At 41.0% G+C, this 20,203-nt stretch overlaps 1 protein-coding gene and 1 non-coding gene across 3 annotated transcripts; one reads left to right on the forward strand and one right to left on the reverse strand.

The window, feature by feature from the left end:
* The first annotated feature begins 1,507 nt into the window (after nt 1-1,507).
* On the forward strand, nt 1,508-16,596 carry rnf10 (ring finger protein 10). 2 transcript variants are annotated; one of them, XM_036578249.1, is made up of 17 exons: nt 1,508-2,040; nt 5,382-5,572; nt 6,103-6,308; nt 6,813-6,903; nt 7,418-7,602; nt 7,823-7,959; nt 8,403-8,560; nt 8,798-8,956; nt 9,560-9,764; nt 10,367-10,500; nt 11,109-11,226; nt 11,960-12,061; nt 12,313-12,450; nt 12,657-12,748; nt 12,952-13,009; nt 13,123-13,287; nt 15,302-16,596. In XM_036578249.1, the coding sequence occupies exons 1-17, from the start codon at nt 1,896-1,898 to the stop codon at nt 15,373-15,375; spliced, it is 2,358 nt and encodes a 785-aa protein (XP_036434142.1). In that variant the 5' UTR covers nt 1,508-1,895; the 3' UTR covers nt 15,376-16,596. The 2 variants fall into 2 exon arrangements, with proteins under 2 accessions (XP_036434142.1, XP_036434143.1); XM_036578250.1 differs by having other exon boundaries at nt 8,798-8,929.
* Nucleotides 16,597-18,218: 1,622 nt separating this feature from the next.
* Nucleotides 18,219-18,291, reverse strand: trnar-ucg. Its single transcript has one exon. It is a non-coding gene; the product is annotated as a tRNA-Arg (tRNA).
* Between the last annotated feature and the right edge of the window lie 1,912 nt (nt 18,292-20,203).

Raw genomic sequence — 20,203 nt, forward strand, 5'->3', positions numbered from 1 at the left:
TGATATGCAATAATGCACAATCTGTATGGACTTTCTGTACCCATATTTTTGTTAACATCAATCAGACAACCAAAAGAGGAAGAAACCACCTGTGGTAGTTTAAAAATGCTGGTTACAGTTGTGTTTCACAGTATCAGTGGCTCACATAAAGGCTGGTACATTAGACTGCGGTCCAATATTTACATTTGTGTCATAAGCAGAATACTAAGCTAAGGTTACATTTCTACCAGCCAGACTACTACAGCAGTTTGTGAGTTCAGACCATGCCTTCAACATGTGGTGGTAGTATGAGGAAGAATTGATTGAGAGAGGGAGGAGAACTCTGAGAACTTAGGCTGGAGTTCTGGGCAGCTTCTGCCAGTAGCTAGAAGGCCAGATCCCCCCTCGTAGCTGTAGTAGGCCTGATGCAGGACTGAGGAGATGGGGTGGCGGTGGGGATAGCGAACACGTCGTCACGGTAATGGAAGGTGAGGATGTGAATTTACAGGGCGTTAGATTGAAAGAAGGAGGAGTTTCAGTCATGCTCCTCCCCTCAAACTTCAGTTATAACATAACTACATTAAGAACACTCTCTAGTTGTAAACTGGGAGCCAGAACTCAGGAGCCTACAGTTAAAGGGGAACTCCAATGATTTTTGAAAGTACTGTGTAATTAAACAGTTACTGTGTCAACAAAATCATTCTGACAACAGCTGTGTTTCGGCATAAAATACTTAATTCTAGAGAAACATACCAAGTCAGAAGGTACCAGACGTTTACTACATGACATGGTTATGGCATACCAGAAAGTTATTACATGACATGGTTATGAGTTCGTTGCCTGGTGTCTGAGACATTGTTTTATGGTAGTTTTGTGATCAAGTTTTTTATCTAAATTATATTTAAATCAATTAATAGTAGAAGGAAGCAAGAAGGTTGTTGTAAGACAAAATTATCCCCAAAGAAAACTTTTTTTTTTTCCCATATTGACCAGTATTTTACCATCATCAATATTATATTTAAAAAGTCATGGCCACAACTAAGTAAAGCATGGGAACGAGATCCTAATGCGTGGCCATGACTTAGTAAGCCGCGATCTCATTCCCACGCCTTACTAAGTCGTGGCCATGCATTAGGATCTCGTTCCCATGCTTTACTTAGTTGTGGCCATGACTTAATCATCTCATTCCCATGCCTTACTAAGTCGTGGCCACGCATTATTTTTATTTATACAGGATGTCAACAGCGGGGCTCCGTACTGTCCTACACTTGTCTTCTGATTTTTTAAATATAATATTGATGGTTCCTATCACCACCACTGTAAAGAAATGTGAGTCTTGGATAAATTCCGAAAAATCGGTAGGGGGCCCCTTAAAAAACATGGTGTATCCTCGTACAGTAGCTCTGCGTTTTAGTACACAAATGTGCGTGTGTTTTGGCTTATGTAGCCCCATCCGGGTGTTTAGGCATGAACCAATCACAACTGAGGCACAGAGGCACGTGACCACTTGGACTATATAAGCCCCTTGCGGGTGTTTACTGTTCCTGTTTGGCGACCCGTCGCCACAAGCGAGATTCCGTTGATGCGACAAGAATTCGGGCAGAAAACCTAAATTTATCCGTTTTCCAGCGTTGGAGAGCGGTTAACGCCTTGTGGGGCGCCACAGTTCCCACTACAAGGGAGCAAGCGGACCGTTTTCGGGGTTGAAGACCCCGCTCTTTGAGCTCAAGGCCCTTCTTACCTACCCGCTCTCCTTTTCTGAGACATCTTGATTGTGTCTCTGTTTTTCTTCTCTCGGTTTTGTGGTCAAAATGTCGCCGTAATGGAGAACCCGCGCTGGACAGAAATGAACCAGGGCCTTGGTCGCCTGACCCGCACTAGCACCGACCCGCTGTTTTCTTGTTTTGTTCCGTTTAATGCTAGAGAGCTCGGCGGCTCTCTCACCGGAGCTTGGCCTCAACGCTTCACCCAGCCAGAGCTGCTCAGATATGGAGAAAAACCCGAACGCAACCCGGTCCAGTTCAACAGGCCCGACATCTGCAGATTCTAAAACTAAAACAGGTCGGTGTGGCTGTTTATGCGCTTTGTGACTTTTACGATGAGGTTCAATTTCGGGTCAGTAAACCTGAATCGAATTGTTTACCTCAGTCGAGACCAGATGGCCTAGTAGGCCCCGAGATTAGCTCGCTGCTCGCCAGCGTCCTGCTCGAACTCCCCGTTCCACCTTAAACGCTTCAGTAAACGCGTTCTTGCGCCTCGGACGCCAGAATGCAAGTGCTGCACCGTTTAAGGTGGAACGGGGAGTTCGAACAAGAAGCTGCAGAATTGTTTTAAGGGATATAGCTAGAGTTGTGAGCTTCACGAATAGACTGTAAATGTGAAGAATATTCGAGAGAAGCTGCAAAAAGTTTAAAGTAAAACTTTTGAAGTAAACGGCTTAGCTAGGCCTCTAAAGCCTGGCTAGCCTCGCTAAGGTATCCTAGTTTGAGACTTTCACTCGAGTTCACGAATGTAGTTTGCTGTTGTGTAACTTGGCTACACGTGTTAAATAATCCTCACGTACATTTTCATGTTTTAATAAGGATTCGATGTTTTTTTTCTCCGTTTCTGTTTATGAGAAGTTAGTAACGTCGCGTGTGCCGTTAGCTTAACTTGGCTAGCCTGAACAGCGTTTAGCTCAGCCTGTTTAGTCTGTCAGTGCTGGGTTTTCAGGCCTTTAACCAGACAGAAAAATCATTTATCACCCGTTTCTGATGGAACATAACCTTCTCAGGTCTCAGGTCGGAGATTGATTTAGCAGCTTTTACAGGTTAGTTGTTTTGCTAACTTGGCTAATGCTATCTACCAAACGAATGACAGTTGCGGATGCTGAACGCGTCGCAGGGCATTCATTGTATGTGTGGCTCTTTAAATGGAAATAAAACTCTTTTATTGTAAGTTTTATTTTGAAAAGTTTAAAAACTCTGAGGTTTGGTCTGAAATGAAGTGGTTCATTGTAGAGAATCTTGTTTAGAGTTTAGGAACCAGGAGTTATGATGGCCAAAAGGCAGATATAGCCATTATACCATCCAAATCCAAGGCGTTAACCTACATGAGTTTTATGTAATGTTGATAAAATAGTGGAAAAGCTGACGAGAATTTCGACTTAAGATGCCCTGAATGGATTTTAAAAATGTTTTAGGCCAAAACCTTCTCACAGCTGTTGACAACGTCTCTGGCACCAGGCAGCGTGTTTGTAACCACTTCGTCGTAACCTGTGACCAGATGTTTGGCTCCTTTCACCACCACTGTGAAAGATTAAGTTGGCAGGTTTTTCTAGAAAGGAGCATTTAACATCAGACCACTCTAAATGACTGTCTTAATGATTTATTTATAGGTATTTTGGGGGAAAAAAAAATCAAAAAGAATTCCCTTTAAATGTGATATAAAATGGCAAGCATGTGAAACCAAGTAGCCTCGTACTGTATCTATTAGATAAAGTCTCTTAATATAGTCACTCATTAACATGTAAACTGTCGTTCAGCGTGGTTTGATGTGAAATTCTCCATTCTAGAGAAACTTGACGAGTCAGAATTGTTCAGTGGTGTTAATAAGATGGCCCAGTGATTATTACTATAGTAATAAGACCATTACTATGTATGTAAGGTATGTGCATAGTGGTGTTTATATTTTGTGTTAGTCTTTCTTCTTTAGACTATACAGATTGGTTTGGTTCACAAAAATAGATTTTGGTTAAAAAAAAAAGCTTGTGCCAACCAGTGATCTTGAGTCAGACCAACTGAGCTTTAAACAGTAGAAGAATATATGGCACCCAGATACCCAGCTATGATCCATTGGTTGTGGTTTCCATTAAAACAGTAAATGGAAGCTGCTCCGAAGAGAGCGAGACATTGGCAGTGTAGTTTTAAATTACAATTGTTTTGTTTCAAATGAAGACCAGTGGAAATCGTTGCTAAGACTCATCATAAAGTTACTTTCTCATTTTCAGCCTGGCCACTGAAGTGTGGGTGCAAGAGAACCCCTTATAAATATGCAACTGCTAGTCAGCAGCTATTCTTGTTCTGTGGATTGCCATGTGACTCAAGAAGGAGATTCGCAGTTGGAATGCCCTCTGGCTTTCGGAGAGGCCTAGTTTAGGAACAAGCTTGCGAGAATTGCAGAAAGATGTCTTACTGTGACGTTCTGTGCTATTTTCAGAAAGTATGAAAGCTTAGTGTTATCAAAATGGGTGTTTTGATGTCTGTTTTGGTCAGAATGCATCGTTATGTACGAGGGCACCTCTGCGCTTGACTGATAAGAGCACACAGGGTGTTAACACGGCTTATCATGAGAGCCACCAAAGCACTTCTGTGTTCAAAGTTCAACACGATTGCCTAATTTCATTTTTATGTTCTGTAACTTTCAGATCTAGCCAAAATTGGGTAATGTTGGTCCACAATAACTTGTTGTGTGATGTAGATAAATAAAGCTGCCAAATCAAAAGCTAGTTCGAATTGGCTGGAGACAGAAGATGACATCGCTTTATACTGAGCTGGATCAGATAAATCAGGGGTCCTGTCTCTCAAAGCATGTTCAACCAAATCAGGGCTTCTGATTAGGTTTTAGCTCATCAACGTGGCTTATTTTTCAGCAGAGGAACATGAAATATATCTAAATATGAGGAAAGTAGAGCGGCTAACAGCCCAAGGCAACTTTTTTGCTTCTGCCACCATGTGAGTTGCCTTTTGCTGAGATAATTGCTTTATAATTTTTCATATTGATTGTATAATTTCATGTTCCCATGTCCAAAAAATCATAAGCAGTGTTTCATGCAATGCAAATGTCAGTCTAAGTAGTATCCAATTACATGTTGTGACATTTTTGTCATGATACTAAAATGCAAAATGCTTCTAATTCATAAAAACGTACCTGAAATGGGTCCAACTTTACCAGAAGGTTTGATGATTGGGAAACGAGGTGTTTATCATCTCTAATCCTGAACTAACCTTGCACTGCAGCAGGTTAGGCTGCAGCCTACATCACCATGGAAAAGTATACTGGTGGTCCACCAAAATTGAAGGTTAGATCGAACTAAGATTAAGGTTGGCTCACCATGCGAGGGATAAAGTGAATCTTGATTTGTAAGCCAGGCCACTCACTGCTTCATAATGAGCTACTGCCTTACAATTCTGAGAAAATGCAGGCTGTGCTTAACTATGATTAGCGTGCTCAGCACTTGAGTAATACTATCTGCTGTATTCAGGAATCAGTAGTTGGAAGATGTTTAAGTGGAACATGCAGTGTGTTTCTGAGCTGTCAAAACAGGGGTTCTCCAGATATTGAAATGTTATACCACTGATTTTCTGCGTTGACTCGAGTTCTGTAATGATGCAGAGTACTTCTATTATTCTCTCTCTATCTAGATAACAAGAATAATGGGGGCTCCAAGCGCTACAACCGTAAGCGAGAGCCCTCCTTCCCAAAGGCGGAGAGTTTTCCAGGCCCCCGCCGCACCCACCCACAGAAAGGCAAGAGTTTCGACAAGAGACCCCCCCAGAGAGGCGGCGGAGGTGGCCGACAGGGTGGGCTCATGGGCGGTGGGAGAAGAGAAGAGGTGTGTGAGCATGCAAACGAAAGAGCTTATTGGTAGTTTGTATTGCAAATTTACAAAAATAATTAAAATGCATGAAAAGATCTACCAAGCTAAAGCATGTTAAGATGCTTAATAGTTCAAATAAGTGTAAAAAAAAATTGCATTTGGAAATAGTTTTGTAATGATGCATATATGGTCTTTAGTCACATTGAGTGCCTGTTTTAAAATGCTGAATATAAACAAGTTAAACTAAAAATAAATAACATACCACTTCAGTTTGCTAGCAAATAAACAATTTAATTTCAAGGTTTTTATTGACAGAAGTGCAAGCCTAGCATCGTTTAATGTGCCAGAATCAGCAAATATGTCATGTTGACCAGCCGGGCCCAACAATGTTGCAGTGCTTTGCCTTTAATGAAGAAGCCTAAAATCATGCTCACAAACAAAATGCAACAAGTGTTACAGCAGCGAGTTACAGGCAGTGTTTGGCGGTTGTGCAAATTGTTTCACGTGTTTCACAAACTAACCGTTTCTCCCTTCTTCCCTTTCAGGTAGCAGAGACACGCCGGGCCGAGTTTAGCCCGGCTCAGTTTTCTGGACCCAAAAAGATCAGTTTGAACCACCTGCTCAATTTTACTTTTGAGCCACGTGGGGGCCATTTTGGCTCTGGAGGCGATAGCCACTCCTGCTGGGGCCGCCGCAACAAGTGGGGCCATAAGCACAAGCCCTTCAACAAGGAGCTTTTCCTGCAGGCCAAGTAAGTGTGAACTTCTTGACTTGGCGAGCTACAGCAGTCCAGCTGAAGTTTCTTAAATGAAACTTTAGAACAGTTTGATATTAAGTTGAACGAGTCTCTGTGCTACCACATCTACCATGTACCACACTGGGGATCTACAAGAGTTTGTGGCATCATTGATGAGGAGGGTTGGCAAGTTTCTTTGACGTTTGTGGAAGCATAAACTATCCAGGCTGGGCATCTGCTTAGTGATCTAAACAGGTTGCGGAGGTACTAGGTACATGACTAATAGTGCACAAAGGTTGTGTACTAACCTTGGTAGTATCAGCAGTTTGCTTTCCAGATTTTATCTAAAGTTAATTAAAAATGGGCAGACCAGTTTTCATGAACAAGAGGTTAATTTTGGTGAAGGGCACTGATTAGTTGTGGTTTAACAAACTTGTAATGAGTGTCAGTATGTTTTTGTATCAATGGTTGTTTTTGAGTTGGAGCACTTATTCCTGTATGTTTTTGATTTCTCTGTAGCTGCCAGTTTGTGGTGATTGATGACCAGGACTACCAAGCTCACTTTGCTGACCCGGACACTCTGGTCAGTTGGGATTGTGTGCAGCAAGTGGTGAGTATTCTTAAACTTGTTTTGGCACCAGGGCTGTTCTGACTTGATTTGTCTTTGTTTAAAAAAAATCAGTTAACATTTTGTTTTCAGTAAATCACTAAAGATTAGTTGGCATGATTAAATGATCCTGCTGTTCCCTCTAGCCTAAGATATTTTTTTGCCCATTTATTTGCTTTATTTACCTCAGTGTTTGTTCATTTTTAAAGAAGTCCAGTTTAAGGGGTTCTTGATTTCTTTTTTTTGTCAGTAAAGTATTTTGGAAGCCTCAAGGCTCTGCTTGATTTGTTATTGTTTAGTTTAGTTCAGGTTATTTTTAAAGCTCTGATTATTCATCAAAAATAAGCAGTAGACAGTGATGGCCCAGTTTGGGACTTGAATATGTAATATATGCATGTTTTCTCTTTGTCAGATTAATGAGTTCTGTCTGTCTGTCTGTCTCTCTCTCTCTCTCTCTCTCTCTCTCTCTCTCTCTCTCTCTCTCTCTCTCTCAAAAACCCACCAACCCTACTCACAGCGTATCTACAGCCACGAGGTGCCGTCTTGTCCAATCTGCCTGTATCCTCCTGTGGCAGCGCACATCACCCGCTGTGGCCACATTTACTGCTGGCCCTGCATGCTGCACTACCTGTCTCTCAGCGAGAAGAGCTGGTCCAAGTGCCCCATCTGCTATGAGGCCGTGCACAGCGCAGACCTCAAGAGGTCTGTAAACAGGTCGCTAATGACCGTTTTCCTCTTAAGCCTTTTATACGGCGCTGAATAAAATTGCATGAACTGATGGTAGCTGATATTACTGCTCTCAAATGCTGAATAGATTAGATTTTTTTTATTTTATAAAGCATTTAAATGCAGCACCAGGATGCTACATACTCAGCTCACCTAGATCCTGGCTTGACTCACCTCTCCTTCTTTTTTTCCTCAGTGTTGTTGCCATGGAGACGCGTCAGTATGTGCCTGGTGACCTCATCACTATGCGGCTGATGCGTCGGGAGAAAGGTGTACTGGTGGCTTTGCCCAGCTCCCAGTGGGTCAAAGTGGAGGAACCCATCCGCTTTGGAGGTGAGAGGCTGGGTCCTCGTGTATTTTTTATTTATTTTTTTATTATTAATTTATTTTTCAGCTGATGTTTTTTCATACTTGTTAGTGGAGGTGCTGTTGGTGCTTCTGTAGTTGAATGGAAAATGGTGAGCAAATGTTGTGATTTCTATTACAGTAGTCAATATGGATAACACTGTTTTTGTCTGATTTTAGCCAGTATCCCTTATTTTCTGGCTTCAATGGTGTATTTTGGCACCGATACTGTAACGTTTTTTCCCTCTTGATATTTTAAGTGTTTTGTTTGTAGAACTTACTGGTATTAAAAACAGAATTTGCTTTTAGTTGTCATCACCAGTGTTCTTTGTCTTCATGAATGATTGCCTGATAAAATAGTGGGCTGTTTGGATATACCTATTACTCATTTGTGCTTTGGCAGTGTTTTGATCTCTGTCTCTGTGTTGCAGATGTGCGTCTGAGTTCATACTCGAAGCTGCTGTTGGCATCTCAGGAGCAGGTTCTGAGTTTGCTGACTGAAGAAAGGGCAGCACTGCAGACCCAGCTAAGCCAGGAGCAGGGTGACCCACAGGCCTGCTTCATACAGAGCGCCCTGCTGCAGCTGCAGGTATGTAGTCAATGCACAGACAGGAAAACGTACATATTAAACTGATGCTTCTTAGCTAGGTGCCCTGTAGTCGGTCACATTGGCATCACATTGCAAGCATGCATGCTGCAAAAAACTATTAGCCAAAACATTTTTATTGTCAAATCAAAACCATTTGTTGCTTAGTGTTTTGACGTTGTTCCCAGTTATCGTAACTCTTTGGTGCTGCTCCAGTTCATTTTGCCTTTCTGTGTGTAGGAGCGAGAGGATGCACTGCTGAAGCGGAACAGTCAGGATGGAGGCGGCGTGGAAGGTGCAGACATGAGGAAACTTTCTCTGACTGACTCTGCCTCTACTGAGGTGGCTGTCAACAACCCTGCCAGCTCCAAAGTAAATACTTCCAATAAATTCTGCCTGGTGAATAAATGTGAATGTGTTAACATCCATAAAGTATGGGAAACAGATTGTAAGGGATGCTAAATTAGTTCAAGCTGGATGTTAAATCCTCTGACCAGGGATCTGTGGACCAGTGCTTTCCAAACTTTTTCAGGTTGCAGCTGCGTATAGTGATAGAGGTCCACACAAACCCTTAAAATGGCAGTGAGATTATTCAGTTAACTGATCTTATTTGTCTAAGCTACAAACAAAGCTTCTATGGGTGCCTCTCAACCCTAATTGATGCCTCTTCTTCATTCTTGAGCCTGTGACCTTGAAGTTGGTCTAAGTATGTCTTCTTTAAGCACATATAAATTTGAGTTTGAAGGAATCAAGGTCACAAGCTTCCATATCTGTCTCAATAAAGGAAATCCAAATCACTTGATTATAGATCTGTTAACCCCAGTAACAGGTTATGAAAGTGGCAGTTGAGGAAGGCATGTCAAGTTTTGTTTAGCTGCCGATTCCTTTCTGTTTCATCCTTGAATCTAATGTCTCCAGAAAGAGGAGTTATAGACATGAAATGCAAAGAAACAAAAGAATGAAAACTTGGACATGAGATGAACTCAAGGTTCCCCTCTGTAGCCCATTCTGCAGTATGCATCAGCATTTGACGATGAGGTTCAGGAGGCCCCTGAAGTGCTGCCTGAGGAACTGCCTGAGCAGGAGGTGTCAGAGGTGACACAGAAGTTGCCTGAAGGACCTGCAGAGGAAACCCCTCCAACCACTCAGAGCGAGGCTGGGCCATCTCAGAACTCCCAGCATGGGCCATACTACTACTTCTACCAAGGTGAGTGTGTAGAGTGGCCCATTTATTCCAAACAGAGTGAGAACAGGTCACTAGTAATACAGTATTTACCTTTTTCTAGGAGTGCAAAGGGTGGTAGTTATGTCTATTTAATGCCCTCCTTTAGAACAGTGTTTATTTACTGTAAAGTAATTTTGTAAGAGTTTAGCAAGTACTGGATAAGCATCATGCAGCACATGGTTGGGGAAAATGCATTGTAACAGCAGTCAGGTTTTTTTTCTGTATAGGACAAATAATTAAATCTTTTAAAGAAGTGTATTGCTCTACTGTCTGAGCAAGATCTTCTGAGTAAAAAGGTTTTATAGAATTCAGTTTGTCAAAGTTCCTGGAAAAAGTACTGATTTCAGTTTACTCTGAAGTACAACACTAGTGTTAAGGTAAAATTAAAGGCCTTGATCAATGTCTTAATATCAAAAGACAAATCATAAACAAATTATGCCACATCATGGAAAAAACAAAGAAAATGGTAATGCCAGTTCTTGTAAATGTCACAGTAGCAGTGATAGCCAAATAATGCAGCTATGCTCAGTATTTAAGTCCAGTCTGGGTTTTTTTTTTAGTAATGATTCTCTTTCTGTACATAGCGGAAGATGGACAACAGATGTTCCTTCACCCAGTAAATGTGCGTTGTTTGCTGAGAGAATATGGCAGTTTGGAGAACAGTCCTCAGTCCATCACTGCTGCTATAGTGGAGATTGAGGGACACACGGTCAACGAGGTATATACACTTCATCACCCATTCTTACCCATTATGATCATTATCATTCTGAACTGGAACACATACATGTGGAATTGAGCAGCATAATGTATGCATGCAAATTGAGAGAAATTGGCATTTAAAGAAATCTAATGCTTTTACTCTTACTGAAACATTTTGAATGTACTTGGCAATAGTTTCAGTTTGCGTATCTGCATTTAACAAGATGTTTAGTCCATGGCTTGGTTCTTCTGATAGGAGAAAAATCACTCGTAAGTGAATCACTGAACAGACCAAATGCAAGGGCACCAATGCATTTATACATCAGTTGTGATGGGCTAACTAATGGATATATTTTTAGAAACGATCATTTTTCTCTATATGCATGCAGTCACTCACCCATTTTATTACAGTATATTGAAATATTCAGTCATTAAATATAGATTCACATATGCACAGTTCTGCTGTTACTCTGAGAATTCATGATTTAGTAGTTCCTTTCTGCCTATGTACACATTTATGCTGCATGCTGAATGTAGAGCTGTGGCCTGTAGTACTGCATACACTCCTGCCTGCTATGAACGCCTGTTACATTGCGTGTACTGCAACTGTGTTTTGTATATATAAAGGATGTTCGTCGTCGGCACCGTTACCTGTCTCATCTGCCTCTCACCTGCGAGTTCAGCATCTGTGAGCTTAACCTGCAGCCACCCATCCTCTCCAAAGAGACGCTGGACAGCTTCACAGGTATATGCGCTGTGTGCTGCCTTTTGTGGATTTGTGGTCTGTTAATGCATTTATGTATAGATATTTGACTGCAAGTCCTATAAACAGGCATAGTTATTTAAATATGGATACGCAAGTATAGAGCATTTTCTATAAAACTACAGAGCATGTTGGGACAAGCAACTGATGTTGCATCTCGTGCTAAGCCTAATGACATTTAAGCAGGTTTGTGAATAGATTTTAATAAGGAGAAATTTGTGGGGGGGGGGAGGGCCTAAAATGGGGAAAACTAAGGGTTTAATGGTCTGAACATCATTAACTATAAGGTGATAGAGCTTTTCCTTTGATTTTCTTTAAATAGTGAAGATTTGTGGTTAAACTTGCAGATGATCTTCTGCAAAGAGAAGTCAATATTATTCCACTCAGTACTGATGGCTTCAAACAGCTGAGAAACATTGCTGTTAGTTTGTGTTTTAATATGAGACAAAATATTCAAGGTTTCAGTATGGGCTCTGACCAGACCCATTTCTTTTGCATGGGAGTGTACAGTAAAAATTACTTGGTTATCATTGTCAGTCAACTTGTGGTGAAAAAAAAATCAGAAGCATAAATCACTAGATTACCTAGATTATCAGATGCGGATCATATAAACACACCTGCATGCAATAAATTAACTGTTTATTTATAGTATAAAATTGTAATATTGACGTGGTAATGTGTTAAATTGCGCATTCTTGTCCTGCTGCTTTCCCAGATGATCTGGAGAAGAGGAAGCGTCTGAGGCAGAAGAAAGCAAGGGATGAGAAGAGGAGGGAGAGAAGGATTGAGATGGAGGAGAACCAGAAGCAAGGAAAATGTAAGCAGGTTTTAACGCTCTTCATAGGCGAATACTGTGGTTTCTGTTTTTTTTTGTTTTTTTGGTTTTTTTTTTCCCTTCTCCCTCTCCCCTCCTTCAAGAAATGTAATGGTTTAAGCAGAAAATAAAAGGTGGAATTGTATCAGGATAAAATGGCTTTAAATTCCAAACAGCCAAATGTTCAATGTCTTAAATAATCATTTAAAATGCAGCATTCACTGCAGTGTTCATGAGTTTGGAATCTGTTTTAGACCCAGAGGTGCACATTGGGCTGGAGAATCTGCAGCAGTTCCCAGCATTTGGCTCTCCTCCTCAGCACAGCCCCCCAGCTCAGCCACCTGAGTTCCTGCTGGGACCGCCATCTCCTCTCAGCTGCAGCCCTGCCTCAGGTATCACACTGATTTTTGCCTTTTTTTTTTAATCTAGAGGAAAAGCTAATAGACGTGAAATTGAAATTACATGGATGTTGAAACCTAGTTGTCCGCTTTAGCGGCAAGCCAGTAGAACACCTCCGTACAGACTTACGGCCAGCACAGAGCATCTCACACAGCTAGTTTTCGCTTTTTAAATGGGTTAAATGCCTTATTTGTTACAGATGGAGTGATGTTCCCCAGTCTGAATGGACAGAGCCCCTGCCTCAGTGTGGGCAGTGTGGAGGAGGATTCTCACTGCATGTCCTTTGCACAGGTGTGTCTAACATCCCTAAACATCAAATGCAAGTCTGATGTTTCAAGCTGTTTATGGTTTTTACATTATTTTTTTCCTTATTTTTGTTTTGACCATTTTGCATTTGCTTATTCTTATGTTAATTGTTTACATGCTTGATGATTAACTACCCTTTGGGTATCAAGTTGGTCAGTTCAAATCTAAATTACTCAACTCTTCTCCAGATGCTGAAAGATGGAAAGGCTCGTGTGGATGTTGGGCCCAAACCTGCCCCAAAGAAAGGTGAATGACCGTTCTGGGATTTGTGTGATGCTGACAGCCAGTTTTGACATAATAAGCCTATGTATTTCCCAGTAAAAGGATCAGTCTCTTAGTCTCCTGTGTGCTCTCTGTAGATGTGTTCCTTGCTCCTCCGGTGGCCGACAGTGATGGGGAAAGCGATGGCTCCGACCGGGTTCCAGTGCCCAACTTCCAGAACTCCTTCAGTCAGGCGTTTGAGGCGGCACTGCTGCAGCTGGACCACAGGCCTCCTGCCCCAGCCAGAGCTGTAACCACCTCCGGTTAGCCTCTTTGCTTTACCTTTGGATGTGCATGTTTGATCAGGCTCTAGTTTTTTGTTGGATAGTATTGTATATGCTGTGTTAATGTCTTTTTTAGATGGGGTTTGTGCTTGAGTTCAAGTTTCAAGTTTGTCATTTGCACAACATGTCAGGGCATTTATGCATTGAAGTGTTTGTGGTGAGGCTCAGGTAATCACTCTACAGAAAGTAAACAAGTAAAAATAAAAATACAAGAAAAACCAACTGAAATATATTAAATATACACAATATATACACAGAATATAGAGACAATATACATTTTAAAGTGACTAAGTGACTGTTATTTAAAGTGACTTGGTACTTTTAAACCAAAGTATTTGTAATGATCAATGAATTTACTTCCAATATCTCTTATTAATAAATCAAATGGAAGTGATGTGGCAAGAGAACTAGAAGGCTCTCATTCACTGCTTTTATTTAGAGCACGAGACGCTGCTGCGACTCATCTGCGATAAGATGCGCAGTTACGGTGACAAAAGATCCAGTGGTAATGGATGACCACGCAGCACGTTACAGCCGTCCTGCCCGTTTTCTTTAGTGATTTTATAACTTCGGTTTTGGTCTCGTAGAGAGTAGGGCACAGGGAATTGCTGTGTCAGTGAAATGTCTTTGAGACAGGACGTGTGCAACATAGCGCGAAAGCCCTGTTTCGCAACGACTGAATTGCCGTGCAGACTGCAGGTCACATAGCAGCGATGCATTATTCACATTTATTAGCAGCGCAGTTGGTTTCCTGGCAAGTTAAATCTGCAACGAGAGACTGTCTCTCTAAAAAGTTGCGAAGATGAAGTCACTTCTCTTTCGAATTTTCCCGTTCCACCTTAAATGGTGTCGCATTTACATTCAGCACCTCAGTCAGAATTTAAGGTGGAACGGGAAAATTCGAATAAGCTGCTCTAGTTTTGAATAAAAGTTTCCTGAGGGGAAAGGAGAGGAAAGTGGCTAAAGCAGAGCGAAGTAAATCTGTGTTTTTGTTTATATTGTTTAGTCTATACTGGGACATTATCACATACTGAGACATACTGGACATAAAATGTTGTGGCTCCCAAGCTGGTTTGATTTTTGTTGAAAGGACAATGTCTTATTTGTGTTGTGACTCCTGATCTAACCTGGCTTTAATGCAGAGGGAGCCAGTCGGATTTCTCATTCCTCTATTAGTGTTTGTGCCGCCGCAGACTGTCCGGGTGCTGCACTTCCGCACTTCCAAGTTCCGCCTTTTGCGTTCCGTCAACATTACGTTATAAATTAAATATTTGTAATAAAATATCGTAATGTAATAAAATAATAAATATCGATTTGACATTTGTTAATCGATTCAGAATTGTTCACGGCCGCATCGCGATGCATCTAAGAATTTTCCCCCCGCACCCCTATTCACCGTGCTCACCAACTGTATTTTATAGTGGTGGTGATAGGAACCAAGGGTCACGATGTCTAGTACACAAACATCCACTTTATTTGCTATCCAAAACTGCTCGCGAACCTACTCGTATATTTTGAATTTTTATATTTAATGTTCATCATGGTTTAAGTTTTTAACAGCATTCTTGCTTACAGTGCTCTGCATGTACCTCTTTGACTTTTAATGCACTTTCGACATGTTTTAGGCCAAAACCTTAAAGCTGTTAAGTGTTTCAGACGTCAGGCAGCGTATTTGTATCTGTCATGTAAAAACTTTGAGGTAAATTTGAGACAAATGTGACCATTGTGAAGATTTCACTTTTTAAATTAAATTTAAAATGCCAAATTTTCAATTGTTTACATCTTAAGGATTATGCAGGATAAATAGGGAGAATAAGGACCTTAATTCTTGCGCATTTAAGGTTATCTACCTTGTATTTCAATCATTTTTGTGCTGTATGGATCTTATTTAGCCATGATAGCTTTGCTAGCATGCCTAAAAGGGAACTCCACAATTGCTTTACAACTCGGTCATTGGTTTCTGACACTTTTCTCCCTATTCTGTTTGTTTCAGAGGAGAAAGGAGGAAAGAAAAAGAAGAAAAAGCAGAAGCTTCTGTTCAGCACCTCTATGGTTCACACAAAGTAAACAGGATCAGCATCTTCCCCCTTTTCCCCTGGTTTCCTTTCATCTCTCCTCAATCATTCTTTGGCTTCTCCCTCCCTCCATCCTCCTCTTTGTCCTTCCTCTACTGTGTTAGTTTAGCCATGAGTAGGCCCTGAATGGAGGTTCAGTGACTAGCCAAAAGTTTTGAGTGATTGAACTGCAGTGTGGAACTTGCTATAGACCCAGTATTACTAATATAGCTTAGTTGTAACTGTGGGATAGTTTGAACAATCACTCAATTTATTTTTTCTTTAAGTATCTTAATGCACTGCGCTGCTACAGACACATTTAATGTCAACTTGTAGCTTCACTTTAGTTGCAACCATTGGTTTATTAGCACTGCCCCAAGGTGATTTAAGTAGATTCAAAAACAGATAGTACAGCTGTTACAGTGCAGCTGTAGAAGACTTGTCTGCTGTGTCTAGTATTGGTGTTGAGGGTCGTGGGCTGCAGTGATATAGTTTGAGGCATTCAGAAAGCAGTCAGCCAGCTGCCTAAATAATGATACCCTCTTTACACTATCATTGTAAACCCCTTCCAGACCTCTTTGCCCATAGTTTCAAACAACAGCTTTAAGATAAACGCAGCAAGACGTAAGAACATAATCATAGCCACCTTTATTTTGCATTGTAAGCATGGCTCTAAGACTGTAGACTGCTTCTCTCATTTCTCCACTCCCGTATCCTTTTCCCTTCTCCTTCCCTTCGGAATATGATCCACTGGTCTTATACGGCACTTTATATTCTCTACATACTCATCAGCTATAATCAGCATAAAACACTTTGCAGTTTTTATATTGCAAGAAACGTGCATATGATCTGGCATTTTGACATGCATTTCATTTTTGGTCATTACCAAATTTGCCCAATTCTCAAAGCCAAGTTTGTCCCGTTGGTTGTGAATGTGATCTGACTGGAAAGCCTGCGTACTCAGTCCAGCCTGGCTTGGTTTAGACCCAGTACCCTACCACAGTGTTGCTAAAGGCAGAAGTATGAAGCTTCAGGAGGTGCAGCCTCTGTTATTTTCTATGTACTGAGTGCAGAGGTGGCATGTAAAGAGGTTAAAGATGTTTATATGAATAGTTTTTTGTTTAGAGGGTTTTTCTTTTGTTTTTCCTGTTTTTGGATCTGCTTAGAGGGAACCTGTGTTAAAACATGCATATTGACTTGGAATGAAATAAAGGATTATTATGCACAGTCCGAATGGATTCGTCTTCATGCTCACTAGTTATGAAGGATGCAGTGTTGCTGCACATGTTTTACCTGGACAAAGAAACCCTAAAAACCACATGACAGAATTTTAATGTGTGATCAGCTGCTTTACTTAAGCTATACAAGATGAAAATGAAGGTAATGAGTACTCTGGTCCATATTCACATAACACGTTTACAGATTTGAATTCGTTTTTGTATGTTTAATGTAGGGCAAAGTCAGGATGACTCCATTTTATAAAGAAATTGGGTGGATCAGGTGAAGAGCAAGAGAAACTTCCTTAGCTGCTGGTTGGATGAGGTCCCTGACATGATTAGAATTAAAAGTACTACTTTAAAAGTCTGTTAAATATATAATACAACTTCAAAAGTAGCAGCTCATTGCAGTCTTGATTAAAAACAAAACTTTGCATGTGAGCTGTGTCCAGTCATAAGAGATCAGCGACTGCTACCAACACTATATTAAACCAAATACCGAGATTAGGAACTAATATGACAATTAAGGAAAGTCTTTCTTTACATATATAAAGTAAAAGTTATCTTTTAAAAAGTACTTGGAAATTGAGTACATGTAACCAGGTATTACCAGCTTGATGCTTCCTTTATAACCATGTTCTGGCCTGAAGCCCTGACTTGTGTTGGGATTTAGAGCAACTTTTCTAAACCACTGCTTACATTATATCACTGCAGTAGAAGAGACGGATGGTTTCTTCTGTGCTTGGTAAAGTAAGCTGTGCTTTTTCAGCATCACAGTGGGAGTTATTTGTATTTTAACTGTATTATAAAGCAGAGCACAGTGAGATGTTCCTTTAAATGCAATGTGAACACACTCCATGTTTATAAATATCCACAGAGGCATTAGTGAGATCAGCATGGGTGTAATTTCACCAGGATTCCAGCAGAGGGTGACCTGTCTCCATCAGAATATCACACCTGAAATGTTTCTGGCATTTTATGCTGTGTGCACTGAAAACAGTCTGCTGCTGCTAATCTTGAGCTTTGTACAGTGTGGCTGCAGGTTTTCATCCCAAATAAGCGAGAGCTAAACCTGATTCCACATGTTTAATATCAAGTTCATGTGTGCTGCTAGGGACTGCATGAACCAAGCTTATAACCACAGCTGCAGGTGGACAGTTCATGCACCAACTGGGAATTGAACCCAGGTCACAAGAGTGGGAGTCTTACATGATACCACTGGTGCATTAAAGAACATGCTGCAGATGTCATTGTTCATACAAATGCTTGCAAACACTGTTGCCATTTTCTGCAGAATCTATAATGAAAAATAAACTGCATATTGATTTGATTTCCTGGAGTTATTTTATTGACAGTGGATGGTCCATTGTGGGCCCAGCACACAATAAGCAAGTGCTTATTTGTATGTATATCAGCAGGAGAGGATATTAAGTATGATGTGGATGAGAACACAGTGCAGATCAGGGGTGCACAACTCTTGTCCTGGGTTGGGCCGGTGTCCAGTGCAGTTTGGTGGTTCCTCTAAGCCTGCAAGCCAGTCTTTTGGGGATGAGGTTGGGCTCCCCTCCTTAAGAACCTTAAATACAGCAGGAAAGATCCAACAACCATTAGGCCTTTTTTTGTCTTTACATGCATAAACTGACCCAGATGGGACTCGAACCCACAATCCTCAGCTCCGAAGGCTGATGCCTTATCCATTAGGCCACTGGGCCTACGATAGCGAAGCTTTCCCTATGAAAAAGAAAATAAACTCTGCTATACATTATTCACCGATCAGCCATAGCATTATGTCCTTGTTTCTACGCTCATTGTCCATTTTATCAGCTCCACTTACTATATAGGTGCACTTTGTAGTTCTACAGTTACAGACTGTAGTCCATCTGTTTCTCTGCATACTTTGTTAGCCCCCTTTTACCCTGTTCTTCAGTGGTCAGGACCCCCATGGACCCTCACAGAGCAGGTACTATTTGGGTGGTGGATCATTCTCAGCACTGCAGTAACACTGACGTGGTGGTGGTGTGTTAGTGTGTGTTGCGCTGGTCTGAGTGGATCAGACACAGCAGTGCTGCTGGAGTTTTTAAACACCTCAGTGTCACTGCTGGACTGAGAATAGTCCACCAACCACAAATATCCAGCCAACAGCGTCCTGTGGGCAGCATCCTGTGACCACTGATGAAGGACTAGAGGATGACCAACACAAACTCTGCAGCAGCAGATGAGCTATCGTCTCTGACTTTACATCTACAAGGTGGACTGACAAGGTAGGAGTGTCTAAGAGAGTGGACAGTGAGTGTTTAAAAACTCCAGCAATATTAGTATAGTACTAATTTTTACTTTTTTGCTGATATTTTGTTAAGGCAGCCTGCTTAAATAATCAGTTACCGTAATCTACACACAGGGTCCAGGGTCTGTGCTAACTGAGCTAAACCCAGCTTGCATGGACAGGAATAGCTGGATATGCATGTTGGAATATCAGAGTTTCTGCTGTTTTTCAAACCATTCACTCCCTTAATGTTTACATTACAACACGTTCAGCACCGAAACACTTCCAGGAAACTCGGGCACAGTCAACAGTCCAGCTCAACAAATCTTTTGTGTCTTTTAAATAGAATATAATAGTTGAAATGCTGACTGATGGTACTTTGTAGTAATTACAATAACAGTCTAATCATATAATATTCTATGGTTTGTTGAAAGAAGGTGAGATTTGTTCAGCCTGAATAGCAGTTCTTGCTGTAGTTCAACAGATGATGCTGTAATTGGTGTTAATTTTCTTTAATTGTCCCATTATTTTCTTTTATTTAGAAAATGAATTGATAGTTTTGCACAGTGATCCATGTCACAACTTATACAAATAATACCAACTGCTTTATTAGATTAGATTAAGTGACCCTTATTAGTCCCACAACGGAGAAATTTCACCTCCGCATTTAACCCATCCACGCAGTGAAACACCACATACACACTAGGGGGCAGTGAGCACACTTGCCCGGAGCAGTGGGCAGCCCTATCCACGGCACCAGGGGAGCAGTTGGAGGTCAGGTGCCTTGCTCAAGCGCGCTTCAGTCACATACTGTCGGCTCAGGGGATCAAACCTAAGGCTGGTTCCCTAACCTCCAGCCCACAACTGCCCCTATTATTCACAATATATGTTCAAATAAACTCATATCTGAGCTTATTTTCTAAATTCACATCTAACGTTTCAATAAAAACATACAAATATCTGTGTCAACAACGTCCCATCATAACACAAGTAAAACAATACAGTGGAGCAAAATGAACATCCCTCAGTCAAACGAGACGGGTCATGTGTTCATGAAGGTGCGCTCTGGAAATTTACACTAGCATATCCACAGCAGGGTTGCCAGGTAGTTACTGCAATTAATATTTACAGCACTCAGACTCAAATCATTCCTTAGTCACAGTCAAATATTCAACAAGATCTTTAATTCAGTATCATTCATTATAGTAACGATTTCATTAAACAGTTTATCATATTTAATACATGTTTTTGTAGAAATACACAGTATTTAAATACTACAAACTACAAATTTGTTCACAAAGTATTTATAAGTAAATGTGAAGAGACATTTTGTTCTTTTTATTATGGTTCCCTCTTTGAAA

This window comes from Colossoma macropomum, unplaced genomic scaffold (genome assembly GCF_904425465.1).
Source record: "Colossoma macropomum unplaced genomic scaffold, Colossoma_macropomum, whole genome shotgun sequence".
In the NCBI taxonomy this organism is placed as follows: Eukaryota; Metazoa; Chordata; class Actinopteri; order Characiformes; family Serrasalmidae; genus Colossoma; species Colossoma macropomum.